A 22,048-nucleotide genomic window follows, 5' to 3' on the forward strand; every position below is an offset into this window, starting at 1 on the left:
TTCTGCCCTTCTCCAACATGATCCAGCGAATGGGCCTTGGTCTGTATCTTCTGAAGTCTACGTGCTGCTCATGAAAGCCTACATTAGATCTTTCTGCTGCTAGAGCTTTGACCCTAAAGAACCCACTTCAAGTATAAAGAGTTAAAAACATAAAAGCTAGATTGGAAGTGCTGGGCTGCAATGCTACGAGGCTCCAGGATAGCCGGTTCCCTCCGCAGCGCATTTCAGAAGGTGAAGCGTCCAAGAACCGGCTTTTGTAATGGGTGCCAGGCTGCCTGCCTTGGCCAGAGGAAAAGCTGAAGACAAGACTATTTCCTAAATCCTGCTCCTCTGAGGTTTTCTGAGGTGGCTGTTAGGAATACTCCTCTTATGCAGTCACTGTCTTGAGCCCAATTTTAAATAACCTAAACAGCTAGAAGAGGATTTTCATTCGCTAGCTCCATGCGTGCAAGGTTGGAGAGGTCAGTTCATTGCCAGCATACCAGGGGATTCAGATTCAAGGTCCCCTATCACAGGGGACGGCACAAACCATGCTCAGGTGGGAAGGGTCCTAGCAGTCCCTTTCTCCTCTCAGTTACAACTATGCTTAAATATTCCCCAGTAATTAAGTAAGCTCATGACTCTTACTTCATTTAGTATTCCCTAAAGGAAGAAGGTGTGCAGAACCCTTGGTCCACTTTATTTTTTTAAATTTTCTTGTAAGGATTTGAATCTATCTTCTCCTCCCCTGCACTGTGTCCTTAGAACAAGGCTGCAGATACTCTTTTTCTCCAACCTAAATAATAATTCAGGAAATAGAACCGTGTTTGCCAGAAGGAATCAGTGCGGGGGCTCAGGGCACCAGCACAGGGGCTTGTAACACTTTAGGACACTTTCGGAAATCACTGATCCTGTCATATATTGAATGCAAGTTCCGTGAGACCTCCTCTCTCCCCTGCGGTTTGCACAGGGCCAAATGTGGCACCAAATGTGCCTTGAGACTGTGGGCTCATCATGCCCCCCAGCTAGGAGAGGGTGGGCAAACACCCGTTGGCAGCACCAACCAGTTGGTAGGAACCTGATAAACCTCAGATGTGAGCAAGCTGCCAACACACTCAGCCCCATCAGGAGTGAAGTAGTCTTGGGTGTGCTCCGGCGCAGAACGGCAGGATTGCACAGGCATCGCCATGGCCAGGAAGCAGCCAAATGGGCGCAACTTTTAGTTGCACATCCAGAGGGCTAGTTTGGTGCCTGCACCCTAAGCTGTTTTGTTTATTGGACCTCAAAGATCCCCCCCAGGCACCGGAGTTGCTCTCGTTTGAGGGTATGTTCTCCCACACCTGTGTTCCTGCCGGTTGGTGTTAAGTCCCTCTGCACTGACTCTTCCCCACACCAGATGGTCCCATCCAGTTGTGTTCCCTGGCCGTTAGGTTTGAGGCTGTTGGGACATAGAAGCAATTTTTTATCTCTGTGTAAAAGGAACATTAAAGTATGACCTAACATAAGTGCCTACCTCTAGGGGAGGCTGCACAGCTGAACATGCCAAACACAAAGCAGCAAACCAGACACCAAACCCCTGCCTCATTTATGGGGCTCCTTCCTCAGCTGGCTTCTGAGGTTCTCAAATCTCTGTGTTATGGGGAGCCTGCACATCTATCCGGAAGCTGAAATCTCCATCAGTGAAGCAGGACGGTAGCAAAAGATTGAGCTAACACTTTCCAAAAGATCAAGTAGTGAGGCCAAAGGAAATTAAGTATCAGAAGTGGGGCCAGGAGCCTAGAAACATAATCAAAGCCTGGGGAAGAGTTTGGTGAATGTTGGGGTCAGCAGTGCAAGCGCAGAGTGAAGCCGTAGAGTCCTTGAGCATCTGAGCTAAGCACCGGGTGCTGCCAGACCAAACTGATGACAAATCTCTGCTGAGCACCTCAGGAGTTACCAAGTGACTCCTCCAGTGGACAGGCCTAGAATGCAGTGAGCTGAAGTAGCTCTTTCTTCACTGTAAAACCATCTGCTCAAAAATCTTATCACACATCAGGACTTCTACTTCACCTTAGTATCATGTGCATCTATCCTCTGTAAAACCACTCACACAGCTCTTACACCACCATGTTACTGCGAGGGAGAATCAAAGAGCTGGGAGTGCTCAGGATGAGACGAGCTGCAAGGTTCACACTCCACAAGTATCAGTACATAATTGACAGTATATGCATTATTGTGTTTCCTTAAGAATATAAATATATAATGAGGATTTCCACCGAGAGGCCATATTTTTATTTATTTAGGAAACAAGTTGAATTCTGCTGGAATCTCTCCATACAACGGATGCTCCAGGAGTCAACAGTGCACAGATTTCTTGGAATTGCCACATTCAGAGCAAATAAACATGGCCTTAAAAGCCAGTTTCAAGACAACTCTCTCACAGACACAAGGCATTGGCTGTGAAACAGAACATGAGACACAAGGCATCGCATGACATCAGGTAGCACATTTCTGTTTATTTGCCTTTCTTCAAGAACTCTTAACTCACCATTAGGCAAAGGAGTGCATACAAGATGTACAAGAAAAAGATTAAAAGAGACTTCTTTATCACTGTATTCTGTGGCATGAAGACCCACAGCCTCTGGGTTTTTTTGTTTTTTTTAAAAGGATATGTTTTTATTCTGGCTGAGGTGTTACGGTTCAGAGAACAACCTGCTGTCTACAGGAAATCTCTTGAGAAAATTAAAAGTGAACACGGCCATTTGCTAGGCTGTTTTACTGAACAAACACTGCCAGCTGCACCAATAGCATTTTACCAGACACTTGTCAGCTTGTGAACCCCTAAGTTTATAAAAACAATAGGAAATCCAACTGCAGAGTGACAGGGACAAGGAGAAGTGGTTGGGGTTTCTTCCCCCTCACAGCAGATTCCTGCCTGCTGTAAACTTGTGTTTGTGTACTTCAGTACAGCTGTGATGACCTACAACAGAGGTTCTGCCCTAGACACATATAGCTTGCTCATAGTCCGACTCAATGCATTAGTAACTTTCATATATATTAAACCCCAAGGTTTGTCTCCCAATGTCCTTCACATGATGCTCTGTCTGTTCACGTCCACATTGTATGCTGATGAATTGGAACAGCCTCGGCCAAAATCAATAAAAATGCCTTCAGAATCAGAGTCGATCGACTCCAGAATCTGATCCACTATGTTCTCAGGGCTGGAAGAAGGAACTGGAATCAAGGAAGGGTCCCTGTCCAGCTCAAAAGACCTATGCGGGTCGTCCATTGAGTGGAAGAGTCCCTTCTGTTGCTCAACTGTGCTGAGTTTGCTAGAGCATTGCACTGACCCGGTGCTGGGCCTCTCCTGGTCTCCTGACAGCGAGCTTTTCGTGGCCGTCATGGAGCTCTTAGAACCGTTGTCCATGATGGTGGTGAGGTTGGAGTACCCCTGGAGCTCCAGGCAGGAGGTCATTTCCGAAACGGAGTGCCTTCGGATGCCTGTTCCATTGGCAGCCATGCCCTCAGTTTCATACTCAGCCACTGGTGTCAGCAGTGGGTTGTTGTAGCTTTTCGATCGCACCACGGGGTTCTTGGCGAGGATGTCACCTGATTTTGAGCGCCTGAAGAACCGCTTCTCTGTAAATAGAGAAAGATCCAGAGTGATATCCACAAAGTCTCCTATTTTCATGGTACTAATAATTATGAGTGTTCAAAAGAAAAGTCAAGGCCTGAATATTCATGAGCTTTTCTTGAATGACACAAACTTTTATAAAAGAATACATTTTGATAGTTTTGTAGATCCATAGGCTTCAGATTTCCTATATTTCTTTAGTGCATTGAAGAGTCCAAACCTATCTTTACAAATAATAGCTGAGATTCCCTTATATTCATACAACTTCAGCAGCTGGAGTAAAACACTAAATATTGTGGGAGACCTGAATAAACAATTGCAAATACTTTCTTTAGACAAGAACAGAAACTGCAATTCTGTTCTTGTTCAGGCTATAAAGGTCATCACTAATTTCTAGTAGTTGAAATTCAACTTTTCCACCCACCCTGGGAAAATCAGGTCCCTTCAAACTTGGGGCACAAGGATTAAGACAGGCAGTCTTACTAATAATTCTGGAAAAACTTAGATCCAAAGCATCAGTCAGAGACCACACAAGGAGAGAGCACCAAGAGTGTTTGGAAACGTTAACTGGAGGGCAGTGCCCACAGCAACCTTTTTGGGGAACAAACCTGCACTCAATCCGGCAGTGATGGTATGAATGCTGCTGTTAACCAAGTGGGCTCTTTCCAAAGAATGAGCAGCAGGTGGCAGCAAGTCAGCACAGAGAGCCTCCACCAGTGGTTTTGGGCTGGAGTGCTCTCTGGCAAGCTAGATCAAAACGATCATTATGCAAACTTTTTGCGGACCTCAGTGCTCAGACTCACTTGTGCTAAAAAAAAAAAGTGATGTGAATAAGAGGTCTCACTTTCGAAGCTTTCTTCCTGCTACTCTCACTGCCATCCCCACAAAAGGCGTGTGGCTGGAGAATCAAGTTACACTCTGCAAGTCAACCACAGCCACTGCATATAAATTGTCTGCTTTAAATCAGTATGCTGATATATGTTCCCCTGCAAACCACGCAATTTCCTTTACAAATGCTAGTCTCTTCTAAAATTTTACTTATGTATAATTACGTGCTCACCTGGACGCAAATTCCAATCATATGCTGTACTACTAAAAAAACCAGTTTCTGTACTTAAGACTGTATTTTGCAGTTGTGTCTGCCTCAGCAGTGAAATCAACTAAGCCAAGTTCACCTTTGGATTTTTGCTTTGTTAGGAGTTTGACCTGGCAAATAGAAAAGGTTCCCTGGGGCTGCCCTGCCACAGGAACTCTGGCTTTTTGGTCACACCAAGGCTTGGCTGGAAGGGAAGGCTGGGTGTGCTGGCCAGACAGGGAAGAAAAGAGGTCAGTGGTCTCACCAGTCCCAAGGACAATTTGTCACAGCTTTAAATCACGCTACCAAAATAGTTGGACAGAACTAGATGCATTACTTTAAAAGCAGCAGAGACTTAGGCACTCAACTCCCTTGGATCCAGGTTCATTGACTATAGTAAGACCTGTTCAGGGGTACTGCTACAGATCCACACCCCAGACCGCAGCAAGGGAAGTGCCTGGTCCACCAAAACCTTCCTATCTTCTGCAGTCATGTAATACAACATTTATTTTTTAACAATCCATTTCACTGGAGTTTTATTATCTTTGGGTGCATTTTTTCTGTCCTGACATACAAAAGCCTGTATTCAGAAAACATCAATTTGGGGCTCCGTTTAAATGCTTGTGGCCTTTTAATGGCAAGCAATGAATACAAAGGAGTAATCCTGAACCATTTTCCATAAATAACTGGCCTCTATTTATTCACGTAAAACTGATTTGTTTCTTAAACGCCTACTGCAATACAACCATTTTTTCCATTCAGCTTCAAGGGAAAATCAACCACCTTATTGATCATTTCTGACAAGCAAACGGATTAAATTGACTGCACAGAAAACACACAATTGAACTTCTTTTCCCCTCTGTTTTCTGTATTCAAGCAGGCCATCACAGTATTTACATTAAAATAGTCAGGTACTACCACATTTCCTTTTTGATTTATGCTGGTAGTATCCCCCTTGCATTTTCAACAGATTTGAATTACTACATGGGATATTCAAAAGACCTTCGTCTTGGCCAAATCTTGCCTTCACAGAGGTCACTGAATGCTTCAGAGCTCAAAGAATCATAGAAAATAAGCTGGAAGGCACTCAAGAAGGTCACTCAGCCTCTGTCAACAGGCAGGACCATGTTTACCCACCTTGCTCCTTATGGATGCCTATGTATGTAACATGTATGTAGTGCCTCTAGCAGTGAAGATTCAACAGCCTCTAGATGCAGTTTATGTGACATTAGAGACTCTTCCTTCCATGTAATCTGAATTTCCCCTATGTGTGGTCCACTTTATTTTTCTTGTCTCCACTGGGATGGAGAACAGCTTATTATCTTCCACTCTGCAGAAAGCTTTCATAGGTTTGAAGGCTTATCCATTAGTCTTCTCTAAGACAAATTCCTACTCTCTTCCCTGGTTTAAACAGCCTTGTATGATCTTTGTGTACTAATGAACAGACACTATTCAGCACTCTAGAAATGGCTTCTTGCTTCTTCCTCTCACTGACCATAAAGCACCCTGTGTTAAAGCGCTCTCATTAAAAGGTGGATTGGAAAGGCTAAGCACGCTCTAGATTCACAGACCCATTGAGCGCTGTTATGAAGATCTGGTTTCACCTTCTGCCACTGCCAAGTTTCACTGTGACTTTGCACACTGCAAAGAGCATGGCCTTAGAAAAGGAGCCTGACCACATTGCGTTAGTACTGGCAGTCTCCTCTTGTGTGTGCCCTGGCCCTGTGTAGAGCAAGGTTTTGGTGAAGCCCTCCGTGCTGTGTCAAATTGAGCCTCTGTTATTCTTACCCAAGATACAGGAAGAGTGCGTGAAGGGTCCGTCACTTGAATACAGTCCGTATGTGCCCAAGTAAGGAGAAACGACTTTCTGGATCAGTGATTCCAGTTTCAAATAATCTTCAGTCACACCTTTCGACTCATGAACCCCCTGAAAGAGAGAAAATACCCAAGATGAGCGCTGTCCTCTCCAACCACAAGCTTTCCTTGCTCACTGGGGCAAGCAGAGAGGCAGCACTAACTTATATAGCAAAGATGCACCGTGATGCAATACTGGTTTGTTACTACCGCTGGTTCCTCTTACTGTAAAGACAAGAGGTGAGTCGAACCAGACAGAGTCACCATGCAGGCACTGCACCAATGCTCAGAAAGAGGCAGTAGCTACTTCCAGGACATTTAAATCCAGAAGGGTACATCCTGCTTAGGGCAAAGGCACTCAGGGAAGATAGAAGCTGTGGTCTGTGACAATGAATTAAAAACATTCCTGGACTTTTTGTTATTGCAATCTTACACTGACTTCTGAACGAACTACTGCCGAGTGCTGCACCAGCGGCTGGTACCACAGGGTGTCACTGCCATCTAAGCAATACCAACAGGGTTAAAAAAAAGGTGAAACTGAGACTCCCAGAAATATGTCTTCCACGATATTTTCAATAAGAAATATTTATAGTGAAGAGGTTTGTATCTCTTTCCTCACACCCTCCCTGGCACTTGCCATTATCCAGGCAAAAGTCATGTTATAACTAGCATGGTAAGATTCACCCATAGGCAAAGTCTTTTGCCCTTAGCTGTTAACTCCGCATTTCCACCCACAAATGGGCTTATAAGGCTGCAGAGGTGACAGGAAAACTCCGTGGAACTGTAGTGTCCCTTCCACTTACAGCTGCAGCATGCGTGCTCCTGCGTTGTCTGAGCAGAGCCCTGCATACTCATGTGTAGGATTCTGAATCCAAAGTAAATTCACATTTTAGTGTGTTGCTACGTAGCCATATGTTTGACGTATCTTGTTGCAAAATTAAGATTCTAAATGTCATGCTCAGCAAGAAGTTTGCTTGAATTTAGCAGAATTCCAGATTTTGTAATATGTCCCTGAATTATTGTAAAAAGAAACATGTTGGGATGAAAGCCTCCAGAGAGCAATATGCAGATCAGATGAGTAAAACTGCAACACTTCCTTCAGCATGTGAAAGGATCCTGATGTTCAGGATGTACTCACTGCTCAGTATGATTCACCAGCCAGTGTCTACGGGTGACTATGAGCCTGCAATGTGTTTGTGAATGGCTTACTTCACCTCTTGGCTGCTGCCTGGAGTTACTTGATAAAAGTTTATGAATGGAAAATAAATAATGGCCAACAGGAAATGGACTGAATTTGGATTACAGTTCAGCAGGTTTTAAATAATGAATAACATCTTCGGAGATGTGCTATGTCCTGTAAAACTTTGGGAGAGTCACAAATACAAACATGAACACAAGGGTATATGCAGTGAATCTGAAAGCTTGCAAACACCAAAGTAACAGCAGAATAAGCCCACGGCTATTCAACCAATTTATACTAGACAAAAATAACACAGGAATAATTTAGAAGACTTAGTGAAGGTGCATGTATTATTTCCAAGTCATTGTTGGACTATATCAGAGAAAACATTTCAAATAACAGGAGGAAGGGTCTCAATTTTTGTCATGTTGAGATCTGCTCCAGGGTTCCCCACCCTGTCTTGCTGGGATTTAGCCAAGAACTTTTCAGCCCTCAGAAGGGCAACATGCCTGCTACCTTACTACATATTCACGATCATATCGAGCTCATAACTCACCGGCAAAGGCCAGTGCGTTAGGCCAGCCGCTCCAAGCTCCCACACGAATTACCTCCGGAACTGGTCTCCTAAACATGTGTCCTGGTTTCGGCTGGGATAGAGTTAATTTTCTTTCTAGTAGCTGATATAGTGTTATGTTTTGGATTTCATATAAGAAGAATGTTGGTAACACACTGATGTTTTCAGTTACTGCTAAGTAGTGTTTATACTAAGGGAAGGATTTTTCAGCTTCTCATGACCAGCCACCAAGAAGGCTGGAGGGGCACAAGAAGTTGGGAGGGGGCACAGCCAGGACAGCTGACCCAAACTGGCCAAAGGGGTATTCCATACCATGGGACGTCATGGCCAGTATATAAACTGGGGGGAGTTGACCTGGGGGGATCACTGCTCAGGAACTAACTGGGCATCGGTCGGCGAGTGGTGAGCAATTGCATTGTTCATCACTTGTTTTGTATATTCCAATCCTTTTATTATTATTGTCATTTCATTATTATTATCATTATTAGTTTCTTCCTTTCTGTTCTATTAAACTGTTCTTATCCTAACCCACGAGTTTTACCTTCTTCCTTCTGATTCTCTCCCCCATCCCACTGCGGCGGCGAGGAGTGAGCGGCTGCGTGGTGCTTAGTTGCTGGCTGGGGTTAAACAACAACAACATGATATATAATACTAGTGGCAAAAGCCAGTGATATTTAGCGTTGCTTGTGCCCAGACTTTGTGGTAAGGCTTTATTTACTTTTCTGCCCTTTAAGTGTTTTTGATACTTGTGAAAGAAAGTAGCTAAATATCAACTGTGGAGAATGAAACCCAGTAATTCACTAGTACCATGCTGCCCACAAAATAGCTCTTACCACTAGCAGAACTGCAACACCATACGAGTGACAAAAGTGTCCTTGCCCAGTGGCATCTTAACACCATCTGATTTCCTATTGATCTTACACGCCTAAAAAGTTCTTTTGGTTTCCCTCTTGGTTGTGAATTGTCTGTTCTGTTATACACTCCTTCTTCCCTGATGAACACCTCAAAAGCCTGAGCTGTATTCTGCATTGACTGCTGCTCTGGCAGGGATACAAGGAGGCTTCCAGTAGCTCTGTTGAGTTCGGGTAGGCTCCTGGGGTGAACTAAGAGGATGGAGACTTGACCCCCAAGCTCCAGCTGCTGCAACATCCCTCCATCACAGGGCTGGGGAGCAGCTGTGCAAACACACACAGTTTTTGTAAAGGTTTTACCTTTACAGTGTAAAATCACCCAGTATTATCACAGCCCACCATTAGTCTTATTCCTCAGCTCTGTGATCATCCACAGGATGCTTTTCAGAACATACTGAAAAGTCACAAAACCTCTGGTGTCCGCTGGAGCTGCGGTGACTTGTCTTCTGCTCTGCACCTTGGCACGAACGTGCCGTATCCACCTGCGACATCCTTCCTGCATTGGCCATTGTTCCGGGCCTTCCTGCAGGTGCCCGATGGGGCAGGTCCCTTAAACCATTTTCTCGGTGTGGAGCTTCTGTGAGAGCAGGAGCGTAGCAGGCTGCAGACCACGTCCTGAACTTGTAAAAGAGTGTTTTTCCTGCATTTCCTTCTGCTGTGTTATTCAATGACAAACATCCTCCGGGCCTCTATTTAACCAAATACAAATACCTCCCAATATCCAGCAAGGACTATCTCAGCTTTCCAAACCTAAACTTTCCATATGACTTGAACGACGCCATCACTTATTTACGAATTACCCCAGCCGGAGTGGCCCAGAGGAGTGTCTGCAGGCTCAGAGCAAGCTGTGGCCACCTCCGCCTGGCCACACAGCCCCTGCCCAGGGGCAGGGCAGCACCCTGCTGCAGCCACCACGTGCCGCTCACGAAGCCGAATGTCCCCTGTCCCAGAGCCAGCTGGTCCTCGCTGCAGCTGCGTCAACACGACACTGCTGGGAAGCGTCCCAGCCGCGTGGTCTGGGCTATAGGCTGTCAAAGGTTTGGTCACGGGGTATAAGGCAGCCCCTGCTTCTCTTCAGGAGCTTTTAAGATCACGGCCCACAAAGAAGGCAGCTACAGGTTCATACATCAGCCCGCAACAGGTCAGCTGAGGTATACCAAAGGTAGTAACAGGGGCAGGGGTGCCCCACAACCCTACTGTGAAAGTGGGGCTTTCCAATTCCGCAGTTCTCCCAATTTCACTTCTTTGGCGAACCCCAGCCGTGGCTGGTGCTGCCCTTGGTGCAGCCGCAGGGCAGCCAGAGGGGGGACTGCTGTGGCACTGGCACCTCTGAGCAGCCGGGAGTGGGGCTGGGGGGGGGCTGCCGAGTCCCAGCTCTTACTGCCTCACCGATACTAGTATCCGGCAGAGCTGGGTTAGAAAAGGAGTCTGAACGGCGACTGACCTGCCGATTCTTGTTACCAACAGCAGCGTGCAAGCCTCACTTCGGAGGGTACTGTAATTCGGCACTGTGTGGGGCTGAGGGAGGCAAGGAACTTCAAGGGGAAGGATGGACACCTCCTAAAGCAGATCAGCTTTAGCAGGCCAGGGGAAGCTCCTGTTTTGCTTTAGCTGCAAGCCCCAAGGATGCATTTCAACTCTTCTCTCCACCAGAGGTTTCTACCCCATCTGTTGTGCCACATGTGAAACCACTTGTTTGTGTGACACCAAATTCAGTGGGAAGGCACTTCTGGTGGAAGTTTAGGATAGAGCAAAGTATCGTTATAAATGCTTTGTATATCTGTATGTAAATATAGATAGATAGATAGACATCTATACATCTATCTACATGGATATCTATATATACTTAAAGATATATGAAGTCCTTTTTAGACTCTTCCTCAAATTCATACGTGATTGTGCTTATAAAGGCAAAATTAGCTTTAGAGTAAAGCCAATTTGGGATTATTATCCGTGTTACAGTACTTTCTGAAAACCTGATGGCAGGACTTGACTTAAAAGTCACCAATAAAATAATAAAAAAAGTATTTTCCCGTTATTTTGGCAGGCTCATGGTTCTTCTTGTATTTACTGCTTGATGCTTTTCTAGTTTGGTATATCACTATATAGCAATAAAACAAGTCACATCCAGCAGGCTGGCTGCTTAGCTTGCAGGAAGCTCTATCATAATTTGGAGGAAAAAATGAAAACTTGGAGCATTATCAGTAAAACAGAGGCTCTACCCTTATCTTTAATGCAATATTTGCTCTGTAGACATGCAAAAACTTACTTTAAAAGATAACCGTGACCTTTCATGAACCCAATTTCATTTTAGCAGTAGAGTTTCATGCTTCTCTGCAAGTGTGAGATGTATCTATTAAATTCCTTTCAAAGGCCTTGCCTGACCTATTTATTTCTCAATTGAGGGCCCAAATAGCTCAATATCAAATAGCTGCAAGTACCTTAGTACTTCTGGAACAGTGTAGCTGCTAGATGAAATCCTCATCTTGGTCATACTGTTTTGAAATGCAACAAGAGTCACCTCATTATCTTTGGAAGGATTATAATGTAATATTATGACAAGAGTCTGCCTTACTCTCAAAGCATGGATAATGGGGATTTGAGTCCCAAATATGTGAATACCATTGCAAATGGAAAAGGTCTACGCTCAGCATCAAGAAGAGAGACATGTATTTCTACATGTAACACAGTATCCAAGTCCCTTACTTCATTAACCTGTAATTAAATCATTTAGAAACAAAGTATATCATAGTTTAAAAGCATTAAAATGACCCTATGCACTACTGGTTTTGATATGTAAATCTGTAAGCACTCCCAGAAGGGCCATATACCCTAAAGACTACAGGTCATTGAGGTAGCTCCTTCATGAAGTTACTGCCCCATCTGCTGAACTGTGGCACTGGCTGCATGCATGCTCCCCGTTGCTGCACTCGAGTATGTTGCTGGAATGAAACATTCCTTGTGTTTGAGAACAAAACCCCATGAGTCAAAACCATAAGTCATTCCAGTAAGAATGGACACACCAAACCGCTCAGGTTTCCATCCCTGTTAATTCCATAAGCTAACCACAAACTCCTCCTGAGTTTTTAAAGGGCACAAGGGCTTCTTAGGAAAGCACAGAGGAAAGAATAAATTTGTCTTTTGGCACTGCGAATAAACAGATACATTCAGAAGAATAGCTGGGGGTTTTCTAACCCCATGTAAGGCCACAGCCTCCTTTTTCAAAATATAGGACTCCTCTAAGCCTCAAAGAGTTCCTAAAGTGGAGGCCACTCCAGGCAGGCATTTAAGGACTTGAAGAGTCCTCCTCAAACACAACCTTAAAACCTGCCTGAGGCTAAGGTTTATTACTTTAACTTTTTGCATGCCGTACAACAAAGAGGGATTGCTTTGAAGATTTTTTAATGAACATACATATATTTTAACAAAAAATACTATTAAGCTGTGATCAACATTCTGTCTAAGCACAGGCTACGTGACTTGCAAAGCTACCCAAAACCTAAACTCTATTTTGGTAACATTTGCCACAGCTTTTCTTAGGAAAAAAAAAGTATCAAATGTCCTTGCTTTATTTTACCCTGGCAATGAAATATCCAAAATCACAACTCTTTATTTCTACATCCTATTATGTTAATTTTTAACACCCTGATCTTCTCTTCATAAGCAGTGAACAGTGATAGTGGCACACAGGCAGGTGGATGTGCCATCAATCCAACTCGGTGTAAGATGCAAGCCTGCCTGCAGCCTCTGTCCCTGTGCAACTAGGAGGTCATTGCTGCATACTCCCTGATGCTCCAGCTCTGTCTTTTTATTCATCACCATAAGTGAAATCCTTTAATTTTTGGTAAAAAAAGACACCTAAAAAAACCCAAGATAGTATCAGCACTTCCAAACAATGCTCTGAAATGACCATAAACCTGGCTGCACCAAGCCCAGCCCATCGAGGAAGCGTTCAGGCTGTGAATTGCAAAGGAGCCCAGAAATTAATCATGTGCCTTCCACCACTTTTCACCTGGTCTTGGCTATTTCACTTCCTCAGGCTCTGGTAAGAAACCCAGACATGAAGCAATCCCCAAAGACAGTCACAGCCATGAAAAACTATTTATTTAGGCTGCTGATGGCCTGGTATGTCTCATTAGACAGCCTGGCTAAATTAGGATGCAGAGTTTTAGGCTTCCCATGGTCCTGTGAGCAGATGTAGGACATCTTATGGAAAAGACCTGGCTCACGAAACCCAGTCATGTGGCAGAAAGAGACTTGGTTTTGTGTATCATTTGCTGCTTATGGCCCTCGCTTCTCACCACAAAAACTGGATGTGAAGCTGCATGCCTCCTTTTTACCTGTAGTAGGGAGCAAAGAGGTGGCAAAACCTTACTGTTTCAGTGGCAAAAACTGGTGGCAAAGCCCCACTTTTAATAACCTGCCCAGGGAGTCCAATAATGAAATACAGCCCTAGGAGCAGAGACTGCTCCTGCGCCACCGAGCAGGCTGCATCAGTTTCTGCCCCATCACTCTGTGAACTACAGCCTGCTCACAAGTGCTTGCTAGCACAGCACAAAGTAGAACAAAGATGAAATTTTCTTCTCAAGTACTTCTGGTGGGCAGAGCAGCCACCAGCAGAAGAATGGTATATTCACCACTTCATCCAACCCTCTTGAAATCTTGGGAACTGGTGGCTTACATTGACTGAAAAATGATTTACCCTAAAAATCCTGCAATGCATCGCCCTCTTAATGGCAGGCGAGGCACCAGACCAGAGAACTGAATACATAAATCACAGCAGTTGGAAACAAAAGAGCTACAGCTAAAGCTGTCACGTCCTCTGGCTACCAGGCACACCTCAAGGGGATGTCTCATGCATGCCAAGAGGCTAGAAATAAACCTAGCTGCTGGCTGTTCTTTTTGCTACCTGGCTGCTTTTCATTGATACTTGGCTCATGTTATTCCACTTTGGTGTCTTAGCTGGATCTCCACATGGCCATGACTCTCTCATGCCTGACTCCTTTTGTTTTAACCCTTTGCTTCACCCCCTTGACATCCTGCTGTTTCAAAATACCCCACATTCATCCCGAGCTCCTCTTTCAGACCCTGGCCAAGCCCCCTGTCATCTGCTGAGCTCCTCTGCTGCGTGAGCCTCCCTGTATTCATCTTTGCTGCAGGCTGCTTCAGTTCTGGCCAGACAACTGCAAGTTGCCCCAGGTTACTCCTCACTCATCTGTGTCTGAAAATAATCATAAACCACTATTAAACACCAAACTGCTTATAACTGACCAGCAGTAACTTAATGTTTTGCTGAGTACTTATAAAAGGTCATAGGTCCTCTACAGTTTCCAGTTCTAACTAATAGCACCCACCACTAGTAACACCTAGAAATGGTGGTATCACTCAGTTGCTTTTCACTTCTCTCTTTAGCACAGAGTATTACAGGATCGCTTACCTAACAAAGTATATATTAAAAGATATCTCCAGTGTCTAAGTGTACCCTAACAATTGGATGTGACGGTGGAAACTACTTCATGCCCACCTGCAACTGTAGACATGCTGACGTATGCACTGGTCATTGATTAAATGATGTAGCACTCAACTTTAGCTTTAATGCTTCAGCTGATCAGCAAGTTTACATGAGTAAGTAAGTACCGGTGCAGAAGACTGCCTTCTATTTCAACTGACAGACTGATGGATAGCTTTTAAATGAAAAATAAAATAGAACAGAATAAAATAAAATAGAACAAAATAAAACATAAATAAAAATCTGTCTTCCCCCAGGTCAGGGTGGGCAAAGCAAGCAGGCCTTCTGGACCCAAGCCCAGCACCCTGCCAGGAGCAGACACGGCACCGAGGGAGGCACAGCATGTCTTGGTGCTTGACACGGGAGCAGCTCTACCACAGGAGACACCACACAGGAAGACCTGTGAACTAGATCCTGGGTTACCAACTTCTGGACTTCAGGAAAGAAAGGAGTAAAAGCCAGACTTCTGGATTATTTAATGAAGTCATTTCAGCAATCACTACTCTTGGTGACTTGATGGCCCAGAAGAGCAAAGTCCTCTGCCCATGGAACAGCTGTGTGTGGCTCTGCTCATGGCCAAATAACACACCCTGAACCTCAGACTGCTGGGGCGTCCTTGATGGCTGGCCTCCAGCCCGGTCTACCAACAAAAAGCTGTGACCTACTACCTGCTGAAGCAGTCCTGACCTGGTGCTATGTGAAAGGAAACATGCTGCCAGAAGCGTTTACAGTGTCAGGCCCAAATACAAAGTGAGGTCCTGGCCTCATGTACTGTCCTCTCTTAACCACAAAGGAAAACAGCTAAGAAATGTAACTATTTTCTGCTTAAAAGCAGCAGATTCCTTGGAGGAAAGAAAAATGCATTAAGAACCACATTTCTTTCTTTAACTGGCAACAGGTCAGATCAATATGACTAAGAGAAACACACATGCAGCAGCAATAATCTGACAAATACTGGATGATAATAGTTGCCCAACTACTCCCAGGGAAAGCTGAGATTAAAAGTCACAAGACATACCACAAGGCAGACACAGAATAGTATCTATAGGGAAAACACACATTACTCAGGCAACACTGCTGGTGGAGAATTGATAACGGCATGCAGACTGCAGTGCACACCCTGGTGACCACACAAACGGCAAGATCTGCTTCTTATTTTAGCCAAAGAGACAGCAGCAGCCTTGCTTGTAAGAGATTTGGAAACCAATGCCCTTACAGGCCATGACTACTTGTTATCCCACTTTGGTGCATGTGACACCTTTCACTGCATCGTACCTAGCCTTCTCAAACTTGAGCAACCCAGAGCAACCTGGTCTCAGGGCAGGCATGAAATCACTGTGAGGAGGAACTGGGGACAGCTGGGCCACCAGTCGTTGCCATGTCCACCACTGGTGGCATAGCATGTGCTCTCAGTTATGTTATGGGTCACATTCTGGATTGAGGTCTGCATCTCTCCATCCTCCTTTGAATAGACACATGCACATACTTAGTATCATCTAATAGCTAATCATCTAATTTTTACCGATCTTGCAATGCTCACACACAAACCTATGGCAGCAAAGTTACGTTATGGTTTACTTGGTTGAGAAGAGGCTTCAGGAGTGGTCCCCAGGTGTGCAGAATTTTTGTTTTCTCTACAGCACTGTGGCACTTCACTGACCAAGACCACCCAGCCTCATGCTTTGGAGGAGACCACAGTTGGCTCTTGGAGCAGTAACTATTGCCCAAACAGCCGAAGCTGTCCTGTGCACAGCTGTTCAGAGCCTGCTCTTACTGCACCATGGAGGAGCATCATCATGGGAGTCTCCTGCTCACATTTACTCCACCTTCAGCTGACATGCACAACATTCTACTGAAGAACGCAAAGATCTCGCTTTTATAGCCCCTGCAGGAACTTGCTACGCTTCAACACAAAATCAGGAAGCCCAAGTAGGTGGAGATATTGGGCTTCCTCAATCCCAACTATCCACCTTGTTCCCTGGGAGTCAGCCCTGCAGAGCAAATCCCCCAGTATTATACAAATGGAATTACATTTGTGGAGTAGCATCTGGCTTCCATTTACACATGGGGTAAATGCAAGCCCCTGAGTAAACTCATGGAGGTATCACATGTGATAACAGATTCTTCTCAGCCTTTGCAATTTTAACACCAAGGGTAACACGGTGCGTAGAATCAGCCGTGCAGTGTCAGACCAAAAGTTAACTAAATTCAACATTTTCTTGCTAACGGTGATAGCAAGAGAAGTGCATGGGCAAAAAAAGGAAATAGAGCATGCTCAGTGCAGGCTTTCTTGTTGAATACATTGGTGCTTCTGGCAAACAGTGATATAAAAACTTGCTGCATGGGACTTTGCAGTAGCCCTTAAGCATAAACAATCTGTGCTAGAAATTATTTAACCAACAAGATGAAGATGGTCAATAATTGACAGAATAGCTAGTTTCCAGAAATAAAGAACAAGCCTTACTACTGAGTCCTCTGAACAGGGGAAAGGATGGATTTCTTTGGTACTTTTGTTAAGTGCTTTTCTTGTGTAGTTGCAGCTTTCCTAGTTAGGAGGTGAGTGAGTGCGATGCTGAACCCTTCTGCTGTCTGACAGAGAAGGACCAGACTGTTGGCAACAATTATTCAGCTTAACTCTGAATGTTAATTGCAGTTAAGTGGAACTATGCTGACTGACATCAGCTGGCAGTCCAGCCTAAGCCAGCAAGGGTGGAAAACTGGGTGAAAACAGATAGGACATGGAGAGAGTGATGAATTTTTCCACTTACATTGATGAAATCCTGATGTTCACAGAATGGCTAAGGTTGGAAGGGACCTCTGGAGTCATCTGGTCCAACCTTGCTGCTCAAGCAGGGCTACCGAGAGCCAGTTGCCCAGGACCATGTCCAGATGTCTCCAAGGAGGAGACTCCACCTCCTCTCTGGGCAACTTGTGCCAGTGCTCAGTCACCCTCAGAGTAAGACAGTGTGTCCTTATGTTCAGAGGAACCCTCCTGTGTTTCAGTTTGTGCCCATTGCTTCTGGTCCTGTCACTGAGCACCACTGAGAAGAGCTTGGCTTCATCTTCTTTACACTCCCCCTTCAGGTATTAATAACAATTGATAAGATCCCCCTGAGTCTTCTCTTCTCCACGCTGAACAGTCCCAGCTCTCTCAGCCTTTCCTCACATGAGAGATGCTCCTGTCCTTTTATCATCTTCATGGTCCTTTGCTGGACTCTCTCCAGTATGTCCGTGTCTCTCTTGTACAGAGAAGCCCAGAACTGGACACAGCACTCCAGGTGTGGCCTCATGAGTGCTGAGGGGAAAGATCACCTCCCTCGACCTGCTGACAATACTTTATCTAATGTAGCCCAGGATACCACTAGCCTTCTTTGCAGCAAGGGCACATTGCTGGCCCGTGTTCTTCTACTAGCTTCAATGGGGCTCGCATTTCTGGAGGACTCTCCACCTGAGAGCTTCAAGTCCCATAAAAATGTTGAGTAAACTCTGGGAGCTCACTTGAGAAGGACTACAAGATCAATTGATCCATTTTGAAAAGACATCTGGATAAAAAGAAATGCCCTGCATCAAACTTAACTGGGAGCAGAAAGGGGTCAAGGACTAGGAGTTTAATCTTCCTGCTCCTGCTCCTAGCCCACTTGTCTGTGTTTGCCAGGATAGAAAATTTCAGGTACTTCCTCCTGGGTTTCCCTGATGATTCATGCCACTTTCATCCCAAGCAGACAACTCAGACATTTTTTAGCCTTTAGGAAACAGACTCAAAACAGGATCATAACTGCTTCAAGCAGGGACTAAATTTTGCTTTGTCCAAGCCTGTGTTGACTAAGCAGAACCTGATCCATTTAAACTGTGTGTGCCCTCTTCCCCATAGGGGTTTCTCTGCAGCAGTCCAGAGGCAGAAAGAGAAAATGTGCCTGGGCTGGGGGAAATGGAGACCACATCTTTACAGAGTGGAACAGGCTGGAAGAAAGCGGTTTCCCCTCTCGGAGGGCTATCTCAGCTCAGCTAGGAATTCATAATGGACTCATTTTCAGTAAACCTTGAAGTCTATGCTATCTGTGTTCACAAACAGGTATATCTCATGGTGGGAGGAAATGTGTAAACTAGGACTTGTGCATCAAACTCTCAATTGCTTTAAGTCAGAATAACCTCTGTTAGGTTAATAATTTTATACTGGTTTACAACCACAGGAGGCTGTGCCCTGTGCATTACAGGTCCATTCCTAGGCACTGGTATCCTTTTGCACGTGTTGGACAAATGCAGCTGCACAATTCATGGTTGTATCGTTATGAGCCCTCGGTAGTGTTGCCTCACGTTATTTTTTGCTCTCTTCATTCTATCCTAAGCCACTGGTAAACTGGTAAAACCTAGAATATTTTAAGGGTTAAATCATGTCTTGTCTCATCTCTGCCTCTTGCTTTTCTCATAGCAACAGCATTCACAGGAGGGAGAGGCAGAGAAGCTTGCCATTGCCATATTGACAAAAGTCAGCACTTCAGATACCTGTGACTGCCTCAGAAATAAAGATCTTGTCATATTCACTTTAATCTCCAGCAAGTGCCAAGTTATGTCAATGTCAGCGTGAGAAGCTGCTCTGTCTCTCTCTTCCTTTCATTGGTGGCACTGAGACACAGACAAAAGATAAGGAAGACAAAACACCCAGACATGGCTTGTGTTCAGCTGGTGAGGGTTTTTCCAATGGCCTAGCTGCAGAAAGATAGCAATAGGATTTTTCTTTCCAGAAAGGATCAAACACAAAGAACAGGCTAGTATTCCCCTGACCCACAGAAATCCAATGTATTATTTTTCTTTAAACTGTTATTAAACATTTTATATGAGACTGCAAAAGACAAAGCAGAAGATGAAGACTGAAGATAAGCAAAAGATAGGAAGTTATTAGAAGTTAGGAAGTTACTTTGTGGCTTTAAATACAGTGCTTAGGATCCTGCAGACGCTGAACAGCCAGTTTGCTAATAAAGATCCAACAAAAATAATGGTATGCATTTCTGCCTTTCATAGTTTTAGGGCTAGAGGTTGTCTGATTCCCGGCTAAGTGACTCCCCTGGGCACAGATGAGAGCTGCAATCATCTCAGTCAAATAAGCTAATGTGACTTTGAAACAACCCACCAAATGAAATCTATGCAGAGGTGAGCGTCTCTGAAGAGCTGTTTATGGAATAAATTTGGGCTGGAGTTAGTTTATCTGCATTTACAAATGCTTTAGCACTACCACATTACACTCACGGGCAAACACACACGTGCACGGAAGCGCATGTGCAGCCCCATGCAGAGACCACCCTGCGAGTTACCAAATAATTAGATGTGATGTTTAATGTCCAAGAGAATAAAGCTTCTCATTTCTTTTTAGGCTCCCTCCTGAAGTTCTTGCTGATTTATACACATTAAGCTCATCTAACCTTGCTGGGGAATTGATGACTTTTAAACTCTGAGCATTCAAGTCTTTTACCTAGTCTTGGCTCTGAGTGTTTTCTTATTTAACATTTATTACAAGAAAATCCATCTTGCATTTATTTTCAGGTGGGTACTCAAACAGAAAAAAGGATTGCAGAGCCCTCCCTCAGTGCATCCAGGCTCTTTTGAAGAGACATCCAAGAAATCCTTCTGAAGAGCTGCAAACATTAACTTGACTGCTGTTACCTACTTGTAGAGGATTTCTGACACTGCCTTTCACAGCCACACTCCCCTTTTAAATCATTAATGAACATTCATCCCTCAGCATCCTCCATGCTGCTTCATCATTCACAGGTGACTGAATCTACTCCACAAATTTTCTTCTTTTCTGAAATACACTTGAATAGACTGAGCAGACATGTCAGCTGTGCCTTCTGGATTTTTTTGAATTTTTGCTATTTCTGGTAGCAACACCATTTTCATCACCAACAACTCATCCCTGTGAGCCAGAAAGCAGATTACCTCGAGATCACCTATCTATCCTGGCTTAAGAAGGTGTGTGGTTCAGACACCACCCGTGGGCAGCCGTCTGCTCAGGCAACCAGCCACTCAGGACAGCTGCTTGCCCACAGCCTGCTGCTCATGCAGGCAGGGAGCAACCCACCGGGAGAACTGGGAACTGAGCAGCACGCTGCTGAGCGAGTGCTTTGTGGTTATTCTCTTGCACAAGGAGGTCGAGCTTCCATCAATCCCAGAACACAGAAGTTTTGGAGCCCAGGTGCCCAGCAGCCTGGCCCTTAGGGAGCCCTCCTGGCTTGCAGCAAAAGCTTTTCTGAAAGCAACACCTTTCTACAGAACAATTAAATTTCAATAAAAAAATCTTTGCCAATTCAAAATACTTGGAAAGTAACTGACTGGATCTAGAGCAGAAACACTGTCTCAGCAACCCAGCGTGCAGAGGGTAAAAGGAAACAAAGAAATACAAGCATACAAAATCCGAGTTTACAGCCAGAGAGCACTGAGCAGTGTACTCCCCAAATGCAAACAGTAGGTGGATTAGGGACGTAATTGCAGGAGTAGCTCTAAAAGGCTGACCTTCCCTCCTTCGTCCCCATCACCCACCAGGGACATGCACACTGGCAACTCCATGCTCTGGCAAAATTCAGCAGCATTCAGCAATTCTTGCAACAACCTGCAAGATCTATCTTGCAACAGATAGCTCTACATGTAATGGAAACCTATGTGGTTGAAACCAACAGACGCCCTGACCTACCTGTTGTCGATATGACCCTACTACTGAAACAAAAGTATTTTCCCACTGTCCCTGCTTCCCTTAATGCTGGCTGGTGCTTTAATTTAATTCACATAGTATCACACAGCCACTTCTATGGAGCAAACCTTCTCCTTGCTTCTGTTTTAAATGTTAACAACACAGCTACATATATAACCATATTCTAGAGATTTTCAGGCAAAACTACTGCCCAATTCCTCCTCTACTATACAGGGGCTTTAGCAGAGCTGCATGAGCTTAATACTGCCTAAACATCTGTCCTAATGTGATTCAGTCTTTTGAGAAACGATGGAAATACCCCACTGCCTCTTCCAAGGTTTTGTTCTCTCCAACTAAACAAGGAAACCACAAGAAAGGCTCATGAGTGATACAGGAGGAATGAGGGATGTATTTTTTTTCTTGGAGCCCGACACGTCACCTACAACAAGAGGACAAGAAGGACCACATTGCCCTTAGTCTCTAGAGGACATCTAGACCACTAAGGCCAACGATGTATTATTTGTCATAAAATTACTTCTAGTATGTTTGTTTCCTTGTTTCCTTCTGTTCCCCATTTGTCTGACCAGATATACCTACTGTCTCTTGCATCAGGCTGCACAATCTTTAGTGCAGAGACGATATTTTAATTGTTTTTATACAGTGCCCAGTGC

General features: G+C 44.6%; 1 protein-coding gene across 2 annotated transcripts in view; it reads right to left on the minus strand.

The window, feature by feature from the left end:
* Nucleotides 1–2,235: 2,235 nt before the first annotated feature.
* PRR5 (proline rich 5) overlaps nt 2,236–22,048 on the minus strand; it is a 55,445-nt gene continuing 35,632 nt past the window's right edge. For both annotated transcript variants that reach the window (XM_075051826.1, XM_075051825.1), the window contains 2 exons: nt 6,456–6,594; nt 2,236–3,597 (listed from right to left, as the gene is read on the minus strand). In XM_075051826.1, coding sequence (XP_074907927.1) covers nt 3,047–3,597; nt 6,456–6,594 — 690 coding nt within the window. In that variant the 3' untranslated portion in view covers nt 2,236–3,046. The remainder of the gene's footprint in view (nt 3,598–6,455; nt 6,595–22,048) is intronic.

This window comes from Buteo buteo, chromosome 19, assembly GCF_964188355.1.
Source record: "Buteo buteo chromosome 19, bButBut1.hap1.1, whole genome shotgun sequence".
Lineage (NCBI taxonomy): Eukaryota > Metazoa > Chordata > Aves > Accipitriformes > Accipitridae > Buteo > Buteo buteo.